The sequence below is a fragment of the Neoarius graeffei genome, chromosome 18, assembly GCF_027579695.1.
Source record: "Neoarius graeffei isolate fNeoGra1 chromosome 18, fNeoGra1.pri, whole genome shotgun sequence".
Taxonomy (NCBI): Eukaryota; Metazoa; Chordata; class Actinopteri; order Siluriformes; family Ariidae; genus Neoarius; species Neoarius graeffei.
Window position 1 is genome coordinate 3,578,250 of NC_083586.1, and position 21,745 is coordinate 3,599,994.

The following is a 21,745-nucleotide window of genomic DNA, read 5'->3' on the forward strand; positions in this document are numbered from 1 at the left end:
ACTATGGTGGAAAATAAGTATTTGGTCAATAACAAAAGTTCATCTCAATACTTTGTTATATACCCTTTGTTGGCAATGACAGAGGTCAGACGTTTTCTGTAAGTCTTCAAAAGGTTTTCACACACTGTTGCTGGTATTTTGGCCCATTCCTCCATGCAGATCTCCTCGAGAGCAGTGATGTTTTGGGGCTGTCACTGGGCAACACGGACTTTCAACTCCCTCCAAAGATTTTCTATGGAGTTGATATCTGGAGACTGGCTAGGCCACTCCAGGACCTTGAAATGCTTCTTACAAAGCCACTCCTTCGTTGCCCGGGCGGTGTGTTTGGGATCATTGTCATGCTGAAAGACCCAGCCCCGTTTCATCTTCAGTGCCCTTGCTGATGGAAGGAGGTTTTCACTCAAAATCTCACGATACATGGCCCCATTCATTCTTTCCTTTACACGGATCAGTCGTCCTGGTCCCTTTGCAGAAAAACAGCCCCAAAGCATGATGTTTCCACCCCCATGCTTCACAGTAGGTATGGTGTTCTTTGGATGCAACTCAGCATTCTTTCTCCTCCAAACACGACAAGTTGGGTTTTTACCAAAAATGTTCTATTTTGGTTTCATCTGACCATATGACATTCTCCCAATCCTCTTCTGGATCATCCAAATGCTCTCTAGCAAACTTCAGACGGGCCTGGACATGTACTGGCTTAAGCAGGGGGATACGTCTGGCACTGCAGGATTTGAGTGCCTGGCGGCGTAGTGTGTTACTGATGGTAGCCTTTGTTACTTTGGTCCCAGCTCTCTGCAGGTCATTCACTAGGTCCCCCCCGTGTGGTTCTGGGATTTTTGCTCATCGTTCTTGTGATCATTTTGACCCCACGGGGTGAGATCTTGCGTAGAGCCCCAGATCTAGGGAGATTATCAGTGGTCTTGTATGTCTTCCATTTTCTAATAATTGCTCCCACAGTTGATTTCTTCACACCAAGCCGCTTACCTATTGCAGATTCAGTCTTCCCAGCCTGGTGCAGGTCTACAATTTTGTTTCTGGTGTCCTTTGACAGTTCTTTGGTCTTGGCCATAGTGGAGTTTGGAGTGTGACTGTTTGAGGTTGTGGACAGGTGTCTTTTATACTGATAACGAGTTCAAACAGGTGCCATTAATACAGGTAACGAGTGCAGGACAGAGGAGCCTCTTAAAGAAGTTGTTACAGGTCTGCGAGAGCCAGAAATCTTGCTTGTTTGTAGGTGACCAAATACTTATTTTACCAAGGAATTTACCAATTAATTCATTAAAAATCCTACAATGTGATTTCCTGGATTCTTTCCCCCCATTCTGTCTCTCATAGTTGAAGTGTACCTATGATGAAAATTACAGGCCTCTCTCATCTTTTTAAGTGGGAGAACTTGCACAATTGGTGGCTGACTAAATACTTTTTTGCCCCACTGTATTGATTTCGTGTAAAAAAAAAATGTAAATGTGGTATTTTTCTACAGGTATTCAGGAGCATGCAGTGTGAAGAATACATCGATGCCAAAAGAGAGACGCATGTGAATTGGATGAGGTGAGCAGTACACTAGCTGTTGGGTCATTTTAGTGATTTGATTTTACAGAGCCTCATTTGTTGGAAGAATTTTATCTTCATGTCATTGATATCTCCACCATACTTTCTCCAAGTCTGTAACTCTGATCTGATTTTTTACCTTTTTCTGAAACGTTGCCTCACTCTTTTAGGTATGTGAATTGTGCCCGTAATGAAGAAGAACAGAATCTTGTGGCATTTGAGTATCAAGGGGGAATTCTGTATCGTTGCTGTCAATCCATTAACCCAGGACAGGAGCTCTTGGTGTGGTATGAAGAGGAGTACACCAAAGAACTCAGTCCTGCACCTACAGGAACAACCAGACAGCAAGGTGTTACTTTTGTCTAAGAGGTTATAGAGGTTATTTTCTGCATCATTTCATGACGTTTCTGAGCCTAACAGTGTTTCTGGGATGAAAGCTGTTGTACAATGCAGTCTGCAATAACTAGAGCATTCCCCAGAGAACTCCTTTTGGCCTGTTCCACCAACCAAATAGGTCTTCTCGATCATATGACCGTGACCAACCAGAGAGGGTGAAGTCTATCAGCTTCCTTTGAGACACGTGAAGTCCGCCCACTGCATATCTTGCTATTGCAAAACTGACTACAGTGGTGCTTGAAAGTTTGTGAACCCTTTAGAATTTTCTATATTTCTGCATAAATATGACCTCAAACAACATCAGATTTTCACCCAAGTCCCAAAAGTAGATAAAGAGAACCCAGTTAAACAAATGAGACAAAAATATTATACTTGGTCATTTATTTATTGAGGAAAATTATCCAATATTACATATCTGTAAGTGGCAAAAATATGTGAACCTCTGCTTTCAGTATCTGGTGTGACCCCCTTGTGCAGCAATAACTGCAACTAAACATTTCCGGTAACTGTTGATCAGTCCTGCACACCGGCTTGGAGGAATTTTAGCCCATTCCTCCATACAGAACAGCTTCAATTCTGGGATGTTGGTGGGTTTCCTCACATGAACTGCTTGCTTCAGGTCCTTCCACAACATTTTGATTGGATTAAGGTCAGGACTTTGACTTGGCCATTCCAAAACATTAACTTTTCTTCTTTAACCATTCTTTGGTAGAACAACTTGTGTGCTTAGGGTCGTTGTCTTGCTGCATGACCCACCTTCTCTTGAGATTCAGTTCATGGACAGATGTCCTGACATTTTCCTTTAGAATTCACTGGTATAATTCAGAATTCATTGTTCCATCAATGATGGCAAGCCGTCCTGGCCCAGATGCATCAAAACGGGCCCAAACCATGATACTACCACCACCATGTTTCACAGATGGGATAAGGTTCTTATGCTGGAATGCAGTGTTTTCCTTTCTCCAAACATAACGCTTATCATTTAAACCAAAACGTTCTATTTTGGTCTCATCCATCCACAGAACATTTTTCCAATAGCTTTCTGGCTTGTCCATGTGATCTTTAGCAAACTGCAGACGAGCAGCAGTGTTCTTTTTGGAGAGCAGTGGCTTTCTCCTTGCAGCCCTACCATGCACACCATTGTTGTTCAGTGTTCTCCTGATGGTGGACTCATGAACAGTAACATTAGCCGATGTGATAGAGGCCTTCAGTTGCTTAGAAGTTACTCTGGGGTCCTTTGTGACTTCGCCGACTATTACACGCCTTGCTCTTGGAGTGATCTCTGTTGGTTGACCACTCCTGGGGAGGGTAACAACGGTCTTGAATTTCCTCTACTTGTACACAATCTGTCTGACTGTGGATTGGTGGAGTCCAAACTCTTTAGAGACGGTTTTGTAACCTTTTCCAGCCTGATGAGCATCAACAACGCTTTTTCTGAGGTCCTCAGAAATCTCCTTTGTTCATGCCATGATACACTTCCACAAACGTGTTGTGAAGGTCAGACTTTAATATATCCCTGTTTTTTAAATAAAACAGGGTGCCCACTCACACCTGATTGTCATCCCATTGATTGAAAACACCTGACTCTAATTTCACCTTCAAATTAACTGCTAATCCTAGAGGTTCACATACTTTTGCTACTCACAGATATGTAATATTGGATCACTTTCCTCAATAAATAAATAACCAAGTATAATATTGTTGTCTCATTTGTTTAACTGGGTTCTCTTTATCTACTTTTAGGACTTGTGTGAAAATCTGATGATGTTTTAGGTCATATTTATGCAGAAATATAGAAAATTCTAAAAGGTTCACAAACTTTCAAGCACCACTGTATATAGTAAACCACAAGGTATTGTTGTAGTTTTATTCATCATGCCCAGTTTAACCAGAAGTAGCGTAAAATGCATGCCCTGTGGATCCCGAGTGGCACAGCAGAAAAGTGTTGTCCCCGTCATCCTCCCCATCATCCAGATATTGCCACTTTCAAATCCTGATGATGCCACAATCATCTGTGGTTGGGAGCTCAAGAGAGCAAAATTGTCTGGGCTCTCTGGGGGGGGGAATGGCATGCTCTCTCTTCTCTGCCCTGTCAGTTACACTGGCCAGTCATGGGTGTGTGAGAGCACATTTAATAGGAAGTAAGTGGATTGGGCTTTCGTCCAAGTGTGCTTTGCAGCCCCCTGACATTGTATGAGTAAAACATGGTCAACTGGTGTTTCTTGTCTTGGAGGAAGCACATGATAGCCCTCCCTGGTTGGTAGCTGTTATGTGATACTGGAGAGGAGTCTGATGGGTGGGAATTGGCCATGGCTAAATTAGGGAGAAAATCGGGGGGAATGCCCTGTCACAGCAAACACATAATATAGGATAATGTTAGACCTCCCCATATTACAGAAACATTGGGGGGGACGTCATTATAATGCCTTCAGTGCAATATAACCAGCTGGCTGGAAAGAAGTTAGTTGAACACACACATGCAGTGTGTCTGAACCAAGCGAAGTTGTTAATTGGATAATGCAGATGTCAATCAAACCCATCAGCCATTATACTGTAGGTGTAATTAATGATTGTGTATTTAGGTTGGTATAAGTGATTAATCTTTAATAATTAAATTGATTCAATCACATTGAATCGTTTAATTTGACTCATTTGAATTGAGTCCTACCATGAAATCAGTCTCATTGAATCGTTTCAAGTGAATCATTCAAGTGAATCATTCAGTGAATCATACCAGTATTTGATATAACTCAGAATTTTGATCACTTACCAAGCTGCATCCAATTTTCACTTGCACCTTAATAGTTCTTTTGTGATGTGGGCGACTTCAAAGTATCGAAACAGCAGACAGACACCACACAAAATTCCAATAATAATGGAGTTTATTATAACAAAGATAAAAAAAGTAAAAACAAAAGAAAGGAAAAATAAGAAATTTGAATAATTGAATGGCAGCAGAATGAACTCTTCTATGAACAGAGTGTGTGTGTGTGTGTGTGTGTGTGTGTGTGTGTGTGTGTGTAAACAGATTTAGCTTTGTAGGCTAGCTGGACAAAGGGATGCTAGGCTAGCATGTGCTTTTCCAGGCCTAGTGTGTGTGATAAAATTAAAGTTAACAATTAAAATACATTCAAACGGTCATCCGTGGTATATATGTATACATATATGGCTTTAAATGTAGGCACAGGAGAATTTGCTATAAAGGTTGAATTGAATCAGGACTTAAGATTTTATCTAAAGTTGAGTAAGGCCTAGTGTGGAGAACAAAGGAGGGGGGAGGAGTTTGCCACGTGTTTCCTTTGTGGAACAAAGAGAGCTGGCTCTGCTTGCTGGCTAAGCATGCAACAGGGCCTGTATGGAGACAAAAGCTTTCAGACCGCTCACCCCCCCAGCTCTATAGTATTATTTGATTTACTGAAATCTTAATGAGGTCAAGATATGCGTGAGTAATGAAATTAGGATGTTGAGAGAGAGAGAGAGAGCATGCAAAAACTTATTGATTAACCAATTTAAATCAACAATAACAAATGATAAAAATATTCAGTGTGCACACTTCATTTCCTGCATATAACTTCACACTAAGTGAATAACTAATTTCTAAAACTAGTCTTATTGCCCCAAATCCCAGTGTTACTTCAAAATCTCACCTTTTGTAGAAAGCACAGTCTTTGTGGAGAGGCAGGTCTTCTGTAGGGAGAAGAAGAGGTTCTTTGAAGAGGCTTCGTAGCTCGTGAGAAGGAAGAGCTCTGTTCAAAGCACCGTGCACGGGTCCAGGAGGGTCCAGCCGCTTCCCGAACAGATGAAAACAAAGAAAAACTGCCTTTTGCTTGCAGTTTTCATACGTACTTAAAAGAATAATTGAAAACCGGTTTATAACTCGCTTGAGTTAAAGCGCGCGTGTTTCCGGAGTCTACCGTGATCAAGAGTAGACAGGAGGAGGGGGAAACGCGCTGAAGCGTGGTTTCGGACGGTCCGATAGCGAGCGTCCCTTTATGGTTTGTTCTCCGCCGAGTTCAGACACCAGAGATGAACAAAATGGAGTCTTCCCAGTATCTTATGGAATCCTGAAGAATGTGATGTACGTGATCCCGCCCAGCCATGACGTAGGTCAACGCGGAAGCTGGCTGGGAGTTGTAGTTCTTAGACACAAGATGACGCATGGTACCTACATTCCCCCTTTTGGTCTCAGGGGTATGACGGAGTCGTAGCACTGAGAGCACCGTATCGTACCATCGCCGTGTCCATAGTCCTTGAGGTAGACTTGTTCTGTACAGTTCATGGTGTCCTGTGAAGACTGTGTAAACTTGTGAGTTCCAGTGAGACAGTTGGAGGTAGAGGCACTTGGGCATATAATCACTATCTAACTAGATTAGGGTTACCTCAAAATTTAAACAGTGAACGGTGCATATATTTCATTTCAGTGAACACTACATATATACTTCATTTCAGTGAACACTATATATATATATATATATATATATATATATATATATATATATATAGTGTGTGTGTATATATATATATATATATATATATATATATAATATGTGGGCGGCACGGTGGTGTAGTGGTTAGCGCTGTCGCCTCACAGCAAGAAGGTCCTGGGTTCGAGCCCCGGGGCCGGCGAGGGCCTTTCTGTGTGGAGTTTGCATGTTCTCCCCGTGTCTGCGTGGGTTTCCTCCGGGTGCTCCGGTTTCCCCCACAGTCCAAAGACATGCAGGTCAGGTTAACTGGTGACTCTAAATTGACCATAGGTGTGAATGGTTGTCTGTGTCTATGTGTCAGCCCTGTGATGACCTGGCGACTTGTCCAGGGTGTACCCCGCCTTTCGCCCGTAGTCAGCTGGGATAGGCTCCAGCTTGCCTGCGACCCTGTAGAAGGATAAAGCGGCTAGAGATAATGAGATGATATATATACTTCATTTCCTACTCAAAGAAAATAATAAAACCAACAAAAGAGAGGAAGTGGAGTAGAGAAAAGAAGTGTTAGTGTTTAGGGTGTTAAACCTAATCTTCTGGCAAGGTAACGGCAGCAGGTGGTTTGGCCAGAAAGCGTGAGCTACTGTGGCCAAAGCTGTCGGGGACGCAGACCCCCTTACCCAGCCTGGCGTGTAGTGCCGCTATTCGTTTGTGTAGCATGCATGCGATGCCAGCGGAAAAGACCCAGCCACTGAGAATAAGTCCCAAAACAATCAGACTTATGGTAAATTCTAGGTCAGGTGACTCTCTGACCCGGTTTTGGGAGACTATGGTCGAAACTCCATTCTGACCTAAACTAAATTTCACCGTTTTGGTCCATTCAACCAGCAGTTGCTGTTGGAGGGTGTTACTGATCTCAAGATCATAACCTTCGAATGCATCTATCATCTCAATCTCCGAATCGTACCGGTCAGCAGGGCTCGAAATTAACTTTTTTTCTTTGTGTCCCCCAGTGGTCCCGAATTCTGTGTTGTCTTGTACCGAATGGAAGCAATAGTGTCCCCATTTTTTTTCCTCTCTGAAATAACCAGTGGTTAATATTATCATATGAAGTTACTATTATATTTGTAACTATGCAATTTTGAACCCTTTATATCATTTTTACAATAAGTCACAAAACACAAGTGACACATGTCCTATACATCATCTACTTCAAAATTAGTTATTGCATTTTCAGTTTATTAAACTTTGGTGATCTCACTGTATGAATAGATACCCGTTTATTTAAAGGGGCCAACTAGCTCATTCAGAAAATGTTTCAACTCACTACATCTGCAGTACACTTTAGTTGAAAATAAGACCCCTTTTATGTTCATTTCATCTATTTATACCTTGAATATCTGTTGGCATTTATAAGGCCAACTTATAATTTTCACCATGACCGTTATCCATTTTTATGAACTTTCCGTTATCCATTACCGTTATCCATTTTTATGAACTTTCCGTTATCCATTACCGTTATCCATTTTTATGAACTTTCGCTGCCGAAACGTGGGTGCAAATGTTAGCAACATCAACATAGTGCCAGGTCCTAGCCTAGTTGTGCTGCTGACTGACTAAACTTTCTGAACTGGAAAGACACCAAGAAAACTCACTTATTCTGTTGAACGGTATCTTCCGTCAATATCATCCACATCATTCCTGTTGTATTTTATAACGTGTCTAACAGTGTTCATTAAATTCATTCAGTTGCTAGCATTGCCTGCAGACCAGCCCTATCCACAGTAGTTCCTACCTAACCATAGCATCATAAGTCATAACCTAATAATCACAAATAACTTACCACATTGACAGGCGATGACACTTTGGATCCTGAAGGTCCTGGAGACGTTATGTGTGGGCTTTCAGTTTCTTCCCCGCAGTCGGTCCGCTTCAACCACTTAAGTATTTTTGTTCTGGCAAGAGTCGGTGCAGCGTGTGCGGTAGCAATTCCATTCCAAGTCCATATAATGCGGACTCCGGCCGAAGATTCTAGAACAGAATGCGCTGCTCTGTAGCCTACGGATGCAGGTGCATCGAAAGTGTAGCTACTAATGTATTTTTCGCTGTTAACGTTTTAAAATTAAAATTGACAAATTAGGTGAATGTCTACGTATGGTTTACGGCTTTGTAAATAATATTAATGGAGAACTTTTTTTCTAGATCTATTTTTTTCCATTGTCCCGGGATTGTCCCAGATATGATAATTTTGTCCCCCGATGACATTTTTTATGGTCCCCGGGACGTCGGGACACCGTTAGTTTCGAGCGCTGCCGGTCAGTACTAAGATGGTGTAGGGTGATGTCACCTATGTGAATGGTGGCTCCCTGTGGTACACTAAGGAACACCGTTTGGTTTGGGGTTTTCATTCTTGTGGCTGTGTGGTGCTGGTTGTATGCCCTCAAGATTTCAGTTTTTGGAGTGTTAACAACCCACCGACTACCAGCTCTCTCTACTCTAGTTTCCATATCCTCGTCCTTTGTGGATATTTGACCTACACACTTTTGTTCGGGCGCTTTCGCCCTCAATCCACACAGGCGATCTGTAGTGTCTCTAATGAATGGGTTGCTTGGGCAGACCCAGTGGATGTCTTTAGTGGAGGTGCACATCTCTAGGTTGGGAATAAAATAGACAGGGGTTGTCGTCATGGTATGCTACCATGGGTGGTGTCTGTATGTGTATACGGACATTGTTTTTCAGAAGCCCACGTTGAGGACAGACTTAAGTCTATATATGTTGTTTTTCTCAATGATGGGTAGATTTAGTATGAAACCTATCTCTAAATCTTGTGGACTCACAAAAATGGGGATAGCACTGCCAAGACTATAGGCCAGGTGTATTTGCGATGAATACACACTAGTAATAATAGCGGGCTTTAGTATTTTATCTACCATGTTATACCAAAGGGTTATTACTTTATTGGGTTGGCAAGTCTGACCGGGAATGTTAGTGTACGCTTATGGGTGAGTGATGCGTACAAGCCAGGTGGACAGGATGGGCCTAGCTATCGTCCACCCCCTTTTGGAGTGAGGACTGTTCAAAAGGTTTGATTCGATTATTATGGATCCATCGATATGAGAGCGTTTGATTAGGTCTGGATGTCCTAATGCGATACGCGACGGAGAACGGTTTTCCCACGATCGAAAGGTCTCGACCAGGGTGGTAGGAACTTCTCTGAGATTTGGGCGTAGTAGGCCTTGTGTCCTTCTACGCTCGAATCGAGATTCTTTTGGGCACCTGTAAAGGTTGACTGTAGGTGGCGTTGTAGGTCGGCGACATGTTGATGTGCGGTGTATGCAGTGGCGACGCTCATGGCCTCTGGTTTGTATAGGAGATGCCGGGGAAGAACCATTTCTCGCCCAGTCATCATCTCAAAAGGTGTGACTCCAGTGGTGCGATGAGGGGTGGACCTGATGGCCATTAGCACCAAGGGAAGCTTCACATCCCAATCTTTACCATGGTGGGTGACATACTTTTGCAGCATGCTCACAATGGTTTGATTGGCTCGCTCAACCTGACCAGAGGATTGAGGGTGGTATGCGATATGGAATTTCGCCTCGACGCCTAACATGCTCCACAGCGCAGCCATTACACCAGCAGTGAAATGGGTGCCTGTGTCTGAGTCGATGGATAGAGGGAGGTTTTTCAAAGAATTGTGGCCACTAGGGGGAATCGTGATGTCGGGTGTTCCAACACCAGACTCGGTGTGCAAAGACATGAACTGAAGTTCATTGGAAATTTGATCTCGCGTGGCGCTTGGTTGATCGGTGTTCGCACTAATCTCGTCGCAACGGGTTTGTGCATGTTTTGTGGGATCCAACGATGGTGGGGTTTTGTTTTGTGTGAAGCTGACTAAGTTTATGTTGCAGGGCTTGGTTGGGATTGGGTCGCCTTGTGATAGCCGTGTCTGAGAGATGGTGGTGAAGACTTTAGTGTGCGTGAGAGGCGCGTTTTGTGGGTTTGCCTTCACCACCAGGGGGGGCCCTACATCCTGACCCTCGCCTGCTGTTTCAGAGGGATCTCCTCCCCCTTTCACGAGATATACCCGTGGTTCCTGGCCTAGTCATGTCAACGGACAGCTTTTGTCATTTTTCTTGGGCTCTTTGGTTTTATCGGTTGAGGAATTTGACTGTTCCTGTAACAGTCTTCTAAATTCAGCCAAGCAGGCCTTCAAAGAGTCCAGCTCTGAGTGGGACTCATCAGGTTGGTCCGAGTCACTGTGTCGGCTACCTTTGCCCCTACGTTTAGTGTTGCGGTTCTGCCATCTCTGGTCAGAGCGGGAATGACGGTTTTGCTGCTTACTGCCTTGTTCCTTATGACCATTCTCATCTGATGAGCGGTTGCCATGGTCACTGTGGCCTTTCCATCGGTCTCTCCTGGCCTTACCTTGCCGATTCTCCCACTCACCTTGGTGATGGCTCGGCAAGGGGCGGTTTGGACCGTAGTTTCTCCAGGTGGGTCCCCCTTTTGGAGCTTCGCTTTCTTCTAAGGTTAGCAGGGGCTTGTCCTCACCCTGAAGACTAAGGACTCTGGGATCATCATCGTTTCTATTTGCGGTTTTGACAATGGTCTCCCAGGTCATTTGGGCTAGTTGCCTAGTTTCCTTCATCGAGTAGCAATTTTGCTGACACATCAGTGTGACTTGATTCCGCACGCATGGGTGGAGGTTATGTAAGAAAAGGGATTTGAAGCCCCTATCTTCTTCTAAACCTGGTGCATTGCTACCCTGGAAATAGGCAGTATGTAGCCATCTATAATATTCACGAGGCGCCTCAGACCGTTTTTGTTTGATTTGTAATGCACACAATATCGCGGAGGTTTCATCCGTGTACGGCGCATATTCTTCTCTCATGTAATTGCGAAGTTTCGAATAACTATCGCGAACGTTTGGTGGTAGTGTCTCTAAAAAGGCACGGACGCTGCTACTGGAGGTCTTCCAGACCAGTTTAAGCTTCTCTTGCATTGTGGCTCTCGGTAGGTCCATCAGGCATCGGTCAATTTCTCGTAAATAATCATTTACGTTGGTTCTTTTATTATCGGGATCGAATCGCTCGATATCTTTGGCAAATAGGTCAATTTGCCGTATGCGGAGGGCTTGGTGCGCGTCCTTACGCGCCCCCCTTCGCTCTCCTGAGTGCTCACTATCTGAGCTACTCTGGAATTGCTCCCGTTCCACACGAGAGTCGTAGTCTGATTCACCCGAAGGTGGATCAGGGAAGCTGTAGCGCACTGACCTAGGTGTGCTACGGACCTGGGCTCGGAATGAGCGCAGGGCGACTCCACCCTGGCTAGACGATGACGGAGTCGTGTAGCGAGTTGATGGAGGTTGGCGGGATGCCTGGTGCTCGACCAGGTAATCCTCGGTGTCCAGTTCGGACGCCTCTTCCCGCTCTAAACTTTGACGCATGTTGGGGGTCTCTCATGCCCCTCGCGCCCTTCTTTGGGGTTCTGCTCCTTGGCAGCCTTTCCGGCGCCTTTCTCGGCTTTCTCCAGCCTTGCGGCGCACTCATTAAGGGAGTCCTTCAAGAGGCTATGCTCCCTACATAGATCATTGACCTCAGCCGTCAGCTCAGCGTTGCTGGAGGTCAGTCTATCAACTTCTGCGCAGAGGGATCTGATCTGTTGATCAGTATCCTGGAAGTGTAACAGGAATAGTTTACCTAGTGCATCTTGGACACTGATTGTTGTTCTCTTTGGATCTCTCATTTGTGTTATTGAGTTGATTATGTTAGCTTGGCAATCATGCCTACTCATGCCTCTAATGGTTGCCCTTTCGGAGTCAGAGCAGTGAATGAGGTCTGCCATGACCTCAAAAAAGACACACGTCTTGGCCGTTGTCTTCAGTCTCTGAGACACGAGGGGATGCCATTTTACTTAGATTGGGTATTGGGTAATTAACCAATCAATGAGTCAATTATTAATTAATTATTATTAATTAATTATTATTAATTAATATTAACTATGTAATTAATTAATTAACAAGGTTTGTTTTGTTTAGAAATGTTCTCTTATCCTAAGTTATCAATAGGTTGTTAGAATTTATGATATGGTTATCACACTCCTGTTGACCGTTTTAACACACCTGGGGATATACCTTAGCAGTTGCTGAATCAAACTGATAGTTTATCTGTTGCAACAATACTCAAGAAGTCGACAAACCAATCGCCTCACACGGGGCACCAATTATGTAGGTGTAATTAATGATTGTGTATTTAGGTTGGTATAAGTGATCAATCTTTAATAATTAAATGGATTCAATCACATTGAATTGTTTAATTTGACTCATTTGAATTGAATCCTACCATGAAATCAGTCTCATTGAATCATTCAAGTGAATCATTCAAGTGAATCATACCAGTATTTGATATAACTCAGAATTTTGATCACTTACCAAGCTGCATCCAATTTTCACTTGCACCTTAATAGTTCTTTTGTGATGTGGGCGACTTCAAAGTATCGAAACAGCAGACAGACACCACACAAAATTCCAATAATAATGGAGTTTATTATAAAGATATACAAAAAAGTAAAAACAAAAGAAAGGAAAAAAAAGAAATTTGAATAATTGAATGGCAGCAGAATGAACTCTTCTATGAACAGAATGTGTGTGTGTGTGTGTGTGTAAGCAGATTTAGCTTTGTAGGCTAGCTGGACAAAGGGATGCTAGGCTAGCATGTGCTTTTCCAGGCCTAGTGTGTGTGATAAAATTAAAGTTAACAATTAAAATACATTCAAACGGTCATCCGTGGTATATATGTATACATATATGGCTTCAAATGTAGGCACAGGAGAATTTGCTATAAAGGTTGAATTGAATCAGGACTTGATTTTATCTAAAGTTGAGATAAGGCCTAGTGTGGAGAACAAAGGAGGGGGGAGGAGTTTGCCACGTGTTTCCTTTGTGGAACAAAGAGAGCTGGCTCTGCTTGCTGGCTAAGCATGCAATAGGGCCTGGTATGGAGACAAAAGCTTTCAGACCGCTCACCCCCCCCAGCTCTATAGTATTATTCGATTTACTGAAATCTTAATGAGGTCAAGATATGTGTGAGTAATGAAATTAGGATGTTGAGAGAGAGAGAGAGAGAGAGAGAGAGAACATGCAAAAACTTATTGATTAACCAATTTAAATCAACAATAACAAATGATAAAAATTAATAATCAGTGTGCACACTTCATTTCCTGCATATAACTTCACACTAAGTGAATAACTAATTTCTAAAACTAGTCTTATTGCCCCAAATCCCAGTGTTACTTCAAAATCTCGCCTTTTGTAGAAAGCACGGTCTTTGTGGAGAGGCAGGTCTTCTGTAGGGAGAAGAAGAGGTTCTTTGAAGAGGCTTCGTAGCTCGTGAGAAGGAAGAGCTCTGTTCAAAGCACCGTGCACGGGTCCAGGAGGGTCCAGCCGCTTCCCGAACAGATGAAAACAAAGAAAAACTGCCTTTTGCTTGCAGTTTTCATACGTACTTAAAAGAATAATTGAAAACCGGTTTATAACTCGCTTGAGTTAAAGCGCGCGTGTTTCCGGAGTCTATCGTGATCAAGAGTAGACAGGAGGAGGGGGAAACGCACTGAAGCGTGGTTTCGGACGGTCCTATAGTGAGCGTCCCTTTATGGTCTGTTCTCCGCTGAGTTCAGACACCAGAGATGAACAAAATGGAGTCTTCCCAGTATCTTATGGAATCCTGAAGAATGTGATGTATGTGATACCGCCCAGGCGTGACGTAGGTCAACGCGGAAGCTGGCTGGGAGTTGTAGTTCTTAAACACAAGATGGCGCATGGTACCTACAATACAAATCAATTGCAACACATTTGCTTTATTTCAGGAGCATATGTAATGGTTATATTATCAAGCAATTTAACAAGCAATAACAGTTTTAGTATTTTTATGGAATTCAATAATTCCACAAGAGTCATACCATGGAGAACTTATCTTTTTAATTATGTTAAATTTTAGCTCCTTAAAGTGCATATCACGGGTAAATTCAGGAGCAAGATCAATGTAATTCTCCTATTTTATATTAAACTTTGGTCAAATATCTATAACATTCTGCATTCTCTGAAATTTTTTTACCTTGCGCAATACCAGAAAAATTCAGTTGAAATCAAGCCATTTGAGGCGACTCGGTCCGCCTCTGGAAAAACTTGGCATTTGGATTTCCCGGCAAACACTGATTTTCGTGATGTTGCGTGCGGGACGCCTCCCTCTGAATCCTACGTCAGCGCTGGTTTGTTGATGAGAAAACGACCTGGTGTTTTTTTGCAAATTTCTTCAACGTTATCACGTAATTATTAAAATGGTTAACAGATGTATCGTAGGAGGGTGTAGCAACACCAATCATGATGGGATTAGTACTCATCGTTTCCCAAAAGACCAGACAATGAGAGAGAAATGGGAGCGCTTGGTCTACACAGGCTGTGCACTGAAACCGTGCAAGCGCTCGGAGCCTGCTGGCGCTTCCGCAGGTGACGTCACAAATCTGGCTCCAGACTCCCTTGGGATTTTTCCAGACGCATTTTATTTTTTTTCTGCTGTCGACAGATGGCCTTGGGCAAAATTACCCTTCTGGATGAGTGTGTAAAGGGACATACTTTTCATATATAAAAATAAATAAATTGGTCCAGGATATGCACTTTAAACTCTTGCAGCTGAAGGACTTCAACATGTTAAGGAACAAATGGTGTCTGATGAATTAACGAACAATTAAACACATGGAGGTTTGGTTGCTTTATTACTACAAATCACACCGTGGCATTCTTCAAATACTGCAGTAAGGAAATTCCTACTGCTGCAGACCTACTTGAATGCCATCTGAACCGATGCAGTGTGTCCCTTTTTTTTTTATACACCTACATTTAAATTAAATGACTATTGTTATATGTCTTAATTTATGGATGTTGGCTTGCTTTCATCATTTACATTAATATGAATCATGGGGCTTCACAAAATCTCACAAAACTTAATTTCATGAAATTAGTGTGTAATTGAAATTTAATAAGTGTTTTAAACTTGACAACCTAATCCATATAAAAAATCCAGTTAGAAAATACATATTTGCTTGTGCAAATGCTACCAGAAACTATTTGCAAATAAATCTATCCATATCCAGTTTGATAAATAAGGCCCATTTTTGGATCTTTCAGAACCTTGAATGTGAGGGCTGAGTTTCCTTCTCAATCCTGGATGAGATGTAAATAAGGCTAGGCTTGCCATTACCTAGACTTGACATGATGTCCAACAGGAGCCAACAACTCCCCTTTGGTCGCTCAGACCCATGGGGCTATGGCCAATGCTGTGCATAGCTGCTGTTCCAGGACCTTATTGAATCTCCCAGTATTCCAAGCAAGAGGCTGCTATATCTTAGTCTGCAACCTTTTTGTTTTTGTCTCAGTCTTAATTCATGTAGAATCTTGATTAAGTTTCAGTAAAAGCACTCCTTACATTGGATTAGTGTTATATTTTATAATCTTGTTGCATTTCATGTTCAATTTGTTATTTTTGTCTTTTCATTTCTCCAGAAGTAAAGAACGCTCTGCTGCAAGTCTTTTCATGCTCCACATGCCCTCGTTCCGATGCATCTCCAATTTACCTCGACAAGCATATCAAGAGATGCCACTATGAAGAGTACGTGAGACTGCGAGAATCAGGAGAGATTAAATATAAGCTTCAGATCCCCTCCAAATGCTCCAGTCGTCAACCAACATCAACTGATATTATCCATTCTGATACTTCCCATAATGATATACAGAAGGAAATTCACCACTGCTCAGATTGTGGAAAGAGTTTTAGTTATCAGAATGCACTCAAGACACACCAGCGCATTCACACAGGAGAGAGGCCGTATCACTGCTCACAGTGTGGGAAAAGTTTTACTCGTCAGAGTAATCTCCAACAACACCAGCGCATTCACACAGGAGAGAAGCCATTTCACTGCTCACAGTGTGGGAAGAGTTTTATTTGGCAGAGTGATCTCAGACGACACCAGCACATTCACATAGGAGAGAACCCGTTTCACTGCTCACAGTGTGGGAAGAGTTTTACTTGGCAGAGTGATCTCAGACGACACCAGCGCATTCACATAGGAGAGAAGCCGTTTCACTGCTCACAGTGTGGGAAGAGTTTTACTTGGCAGAGTGATCTCAGACGACACCAGCGCATTCACATAGGAGAGAAGCCGTATCACTGCTCACAGTGTGGGAAGAGTTTTACTTGTCGGAGTCATCTCCAAACACACCAGCGCATTCACACAGGAGAGAAGCCGTTTCACTGCTCACTGTGTGGGAAGAGTTTTACTTGTCGGAGTCATCTCCAACAACACCAGCACATTCACACAGGAGAGAAGCCGTTTTACTGCTCACAGTGTGGGAAGAGTTTTACTCGTCACAGTGCTCTCAAAAAACACCAGCACATTCACACAGGAGAGAAGCCGTTTCACTGCTCACAGTGTGGGAAGAGTTTTAGTCATCAGAGTGCTCTCAAAAAACACCAGCGCATTCACACAGGAGAGAAGCCGCATCACTGCTCACAGTGTGGGAAGAGTTTTACTCATCAGAGTGCTCTCAAAAAACACCAGCGCATTCACACAGGAGAGAAGCCGTTTCACTGCTCACAGTGTGGGAAGAGTTTTACTCAGCAGAGTAATCTCCAAACACACCAGCGCATTCACACAGGAGAGAAGCCGTATCACTGCTCACAGTGTGGGAAGAGTTTTACTCATCAGAGTACTCTCAAAAAACACCTGCGCATTCACACAGGAGAGAAGCCGTATCACTGCTCACAGTGTGGGAAAAGTTTTACTTGTCAGAGTCATCTCCAACAACACCAGCGCATTCACACAGGAGAGAAGCCGTATCACTGCTCACAGTGTGGGAAGAGTTTTACTTGTCGGAGTCATCTCCAACAACACCAGCGCATTCACACAGGAGAGAAGCCGTTTCACTGCTCACAGTGTGGAAAGAGTTTTACTCGTCAGATTGCTCTCCAACAACACCAGCGCATTCACACAGGAGAGAAGCCGTTTCACTGCTCACAGTGTGGAAAGAGTTTTACTCGTCAGAGTGCTCTCAAAAAACACCAGCGCATTCACACAGGAGAGAAGCCGTATCACCGCTCACAGTGTGGGAAGAGTTTTACTCAGCAGAGTGATCTCCAACAACACCAGCACATTCACACAGGAGAGAAGCCGTATCACTGCTCACAGTGTTGGAAGATGTTTGCTTGTTTAGTTACATTCAAGTGCACTAACTCAGACACTGCATGATTTAAAGTTGTCAAATTAAATATGGTTGTTACAGTTTTGACTGAAAATGACCTGTACTTTGAACTTTATTGTTCATGTTACACTGGTCAACAATTTTTCAGAAGTTGTCTGCTTCAGAGATGAAGTTGGCTATTATGAAATTTGGTGTGTTGAATTAGAAGTGACAGTTAAGCAGCTGATTGGCTATGGCTTCCAAGATATGTAAGATTTTAAATTTTATACTTATGTACATTGTGTAGATCGTAAATGTTTTAAATATAAATTTTAAAACTAGGTCTCTTCATGTGTTTATGGTCGGTTTACATGATATTTCACCTGTTCTCTTTATGTAACACTAGAAAATCAGCAAAAAGTTTATATAAATAAAATGTATTATGAACCAAATTGCAAAAAACAATTATGTATAAGTACTGAATAGGTTTCGTCCTTATTCTGTGTGTGTCCAGTGGGTTTTTATTTATTTATTGGCAGCTTGTCTCTTGTATTCATGAAACGGAGCATCTCTTGTCAAGCAAAGACTTGATCTCGAGTGCGTAGCACTGTATGATTTTTTTTTTTTTGAGCTGATATAAGACCAGTTTGTTCAGCAGAGTGATGTCAGTTGACTTATGAATGCATCATCAGTGACTTCTAGGAATAACCTAATGTCATGTATGATGCAATACCAGCTTCAGATTGCATCATTCATTGTTTTGCCAAAAAAGTAAGTACTATCCAAAGCCACTCATAGATTTATTCATAGAGCCAATTTTGAAAATGAGCCAATGAACAATTTTAAGTTTCATTTTCATTTTCAGCGATCCAGAATTAGTAAAGTTTGACTATATTTATTTCAGAAGCATTTTGGCTGTAGACCAGTGTTCTATGACTGTTTTAAAATCTGTAACCTTATAGTGATGTTTAAAATGAGACTGTTAATGTTTTCTTTTGCTCTTAAGTAGTCATTAATTACCACCATACAAATAATGATTTAACTGTAACACTTATCAGTGTAGTACTGCAGCATGAGACTAATTGTTGATGGAATTATTACTGATCAGGATTTTAATGTTTAATGGAAATGTCGATCAAACCAAATGAGTACGGAGCACTTAAATGAAGCTCGTCCAACTATATGCATCCACCTCGTCTCACTGGTTGAGGAGAAGGCATCAAAGTTGTTTATAATAATCTAGGAATTGTACAAAAACCTGAACAAAAATTCAGTATGCTTGAAGTTCTTTATCCTAATGTATGTAGCTAAAAAGAAATCTACGCAGTTGATTCACCTAATTATTTACAGACCCGTGGTTTAAATTCTGAAGTTCTTTCTGAATTTGCGGAATTTCTCAAACCTGGTTGTATCTTTAGACAACAAATTAAGTGTTAGAGACATTATTTGTTTTGATCACCTGGAAGACTCTGAGAACAGCATCTGTGTCCATTCTAGATTCAGTAGGGGTGAATCAGAATGTCATAGGATCTAACCCTATTTCTGTTCAGGTTTTTGTATGATTCCTAGTGGTCACACTCTCGATCTAGCACTTGCATTTGTATTAAATATAGAAAATATAGTCATACTTCCACAGTCTGATGGTCCCTCAGACCATTACCTCATCTTTTTTGAAATGTCTTAACAATAATATATGCACCTTGCACGCCATCATATCAAAAGTACATTCACAGCAACTACTGCATAAAGTTTTATCAGTAGTTTCCCAGAGTTATCAACTATGATTGGATCCCCATTAGACCTCACAGAACTTGATCAGACAACTGAATGCTTTGAGTCAACATTCTGCTTTACTTTAGATAATGTAGCTCCACTCAGAAGAAAAAAAAACCCTAGCACCTTGGGATAACAATCACACATCCACCTTAAAACATACAAAATACATGTAAAATTAAAAAATTGTGTCAAGCAAAATTGATAGTATTCCAATTAGCATGGAATGAGAGCCACTGGAATTCCAGAGACAAGCTTCTAATGCTGTTTATTCAATGTTTCTCTCCACCATAATAGAAGATAACAAAAATAATCTTACATTTTTATGGAATACTTTTGCAAAATTAACTAGGAATAAGACCACCACAGAAACATGCAAACCTTCAATATGTAGTAGCGATGGCTTAATGAAGTTTCTTCAATGGCAAAATTGAAAATATCAGGCAAAAATATCAAACTATTAATTTGAAACGAGACAATTTGATAAGTATCCAACACTATGACTATGAGCAATGATTTGTGTTTTACACTCCTTAAAGAGACCGAACTAATTTCACTTATTCAATCAAAATCTTCAACTTGTGTACTTGTGGGGATTTTTTTCACCCCTTACCTATATGATTCTTTAAACAAATAACACCAGCAGCAAACCTCTTTGAAAAACAGTTATTCTTTTAGCAATGGCTATGTACCTAAATCCTTTTACCTAGCAGTTGTCAGACTCTTGATTAAAGAACCTACCTCAATCCTTGTGAGCTGTCCCATTATAGGCCAATATCAAACCTCCCTTTTATCTCCAAAATCCTAGAAAAAACTGTGGCATAACAGTTATGCTCATATCTACATGGGAATAACATCCATAAAAGGTATCAATCAGGATTTAGATCTCATCATAGCAGAGCCACAGCACTGGTTAAAGTAGTAAATGACCAACTAATGGCTCCTGATCAGGGTCTCCTTGCTTGTGCTGCTTAACCTTAGTGCAGCTTTTGACACCACTGATCATTCCATTCTGCTGGATAGACAAGAAAATGTCATTGGAGGTAGAGGAATGGTCCTCTGCTGTTTCAGGTCTTATTTAACTGATCATTGTCAGTTTGTATACATAAATGGTGACTTTCGTATGCATGCTAAAGTAAAGTTTGGTGTTCTAGAAGGTGCTGTCTTTGGCCCACTCCCCAAAATAGGATACCTCTGGTTAGGATTAGGGTAGGGTGAAAGTTTTCCATTGCCCCAGCAAAAACTGCGGCCTGCGTTCTGCACGGGCCTGTCCAAAGTCCATCTACTCTCTCACCCCCCACAGCCCAGACACCACACTCCCGAGCAAACAATCTTTCTGTACCTTAATCTGGATGTTGGGCGAAGGGGTTGGTGATCAGTCTGATGGTCCTCAACCAGGGTTTGGGAATGGGATCAGGGGAAGGTCTAGATCGAAGATTTGATTTTAGTGGTTGAGATTAGGGTTAAGGGTTGGGGTAAGGGTTAGGTACTGGGATCATGGTTAAGTTTAAGTGTAGAGGTTGTGGTTTGGTTCAGGGGTTGTGGGGAATAGCCCTGAAAACAAGTCTGATTGACTGGATACCCCCACTATGCATAAGCTATCGAACCCCCACTAATGCATAACATGGGTCTAAATAGACCCGCATTCATTTCCAATGTAATTCCAAGCATTAATGTTATATTCACTCTCACAACTTCTAAAACCAATACAATTAATCCCATTATACTTATAAAAGTAATTATTTAGGTACTCCTTAATGTAAGGAAAGTGATTTTTTATTTTTCTACATGGATTTGGAATTACTACACTAATTTCTAGACATGGGTCTAAAAAGACCCGCATTCATTTATAATGGAAATGTAAGTTGTTGTTTTTCCAGTTACAACTTCCACAATTATTATATTTTAAATAGGAAATGGATTAAAATGTCATAAATTAGGTAGTTTTCTATGTACAACACTATTATTTATTTATATTATATTATAAACTTATTATAATTATTATATATTTATATTATATTATTTATATTATAAACAAGCACAGACAAATAATTGATCTATTATTGCAGACATGGATCTAAAGTGACTCACATTAGGAACTAAAATATATTTGCAAGTGTTTCCAGTCAGGAACACAAATACTGCGGACCACTGTTGACCTGTTGATTGTGAAGAATCAGAACTTCAAAACTCCAAAATTACATGCCATCCGACTCCAGGGAGCGCTACAGTTCCACATTTGGTTTCTGTGGGGACATGACCATGGTGAGTTACGTCCCCAAGAAGAAAAAAGCTGTTGTTCTTCTCAGCACCATGCACGACGACACAGCAGTGGATGAAAGCATGAAAAAAAAGCCAGAGGTCATACAGTACTACA

At 41.7% G+C, this 21,745-nt stretch overlaps 2 protein-coding genes across 2 annotated transcripts in view; one reads left to right on the forward strand and one right to left on the reverse strand.

Annotated features, from left to right (window-relative positions):
• Positions 1-21,745, reverse strand: part of LOC132865856 (zinc finger protein 850-like) — a 1,522,149-nt gene that overhangs the window by 281,384 nt on the left and 1,219,020 nt on the right. The window lies entirely within an intron of this gene.
• Positions 1,489-18,004, forward strand: LOC132865875 (gastrula zinc finger protein XlCGF26.1-like). Its single transcript, XM_060898386.1, has 3 exons — positions 1,489-1,551; positions 1,722-1,900; positions 15,922-18,004. The coding sequence occupies exons 1-3, from the start codon at positions 1,496-1,498 to the stop codon at positions 17,661-17,663; spliced, it is 1,977 nt and encodes a 658-aa protein (XP_060754369.1). The 5' UTR covers positions 1,489-1,495; the 3' UTR covers positions 17,664-18,004.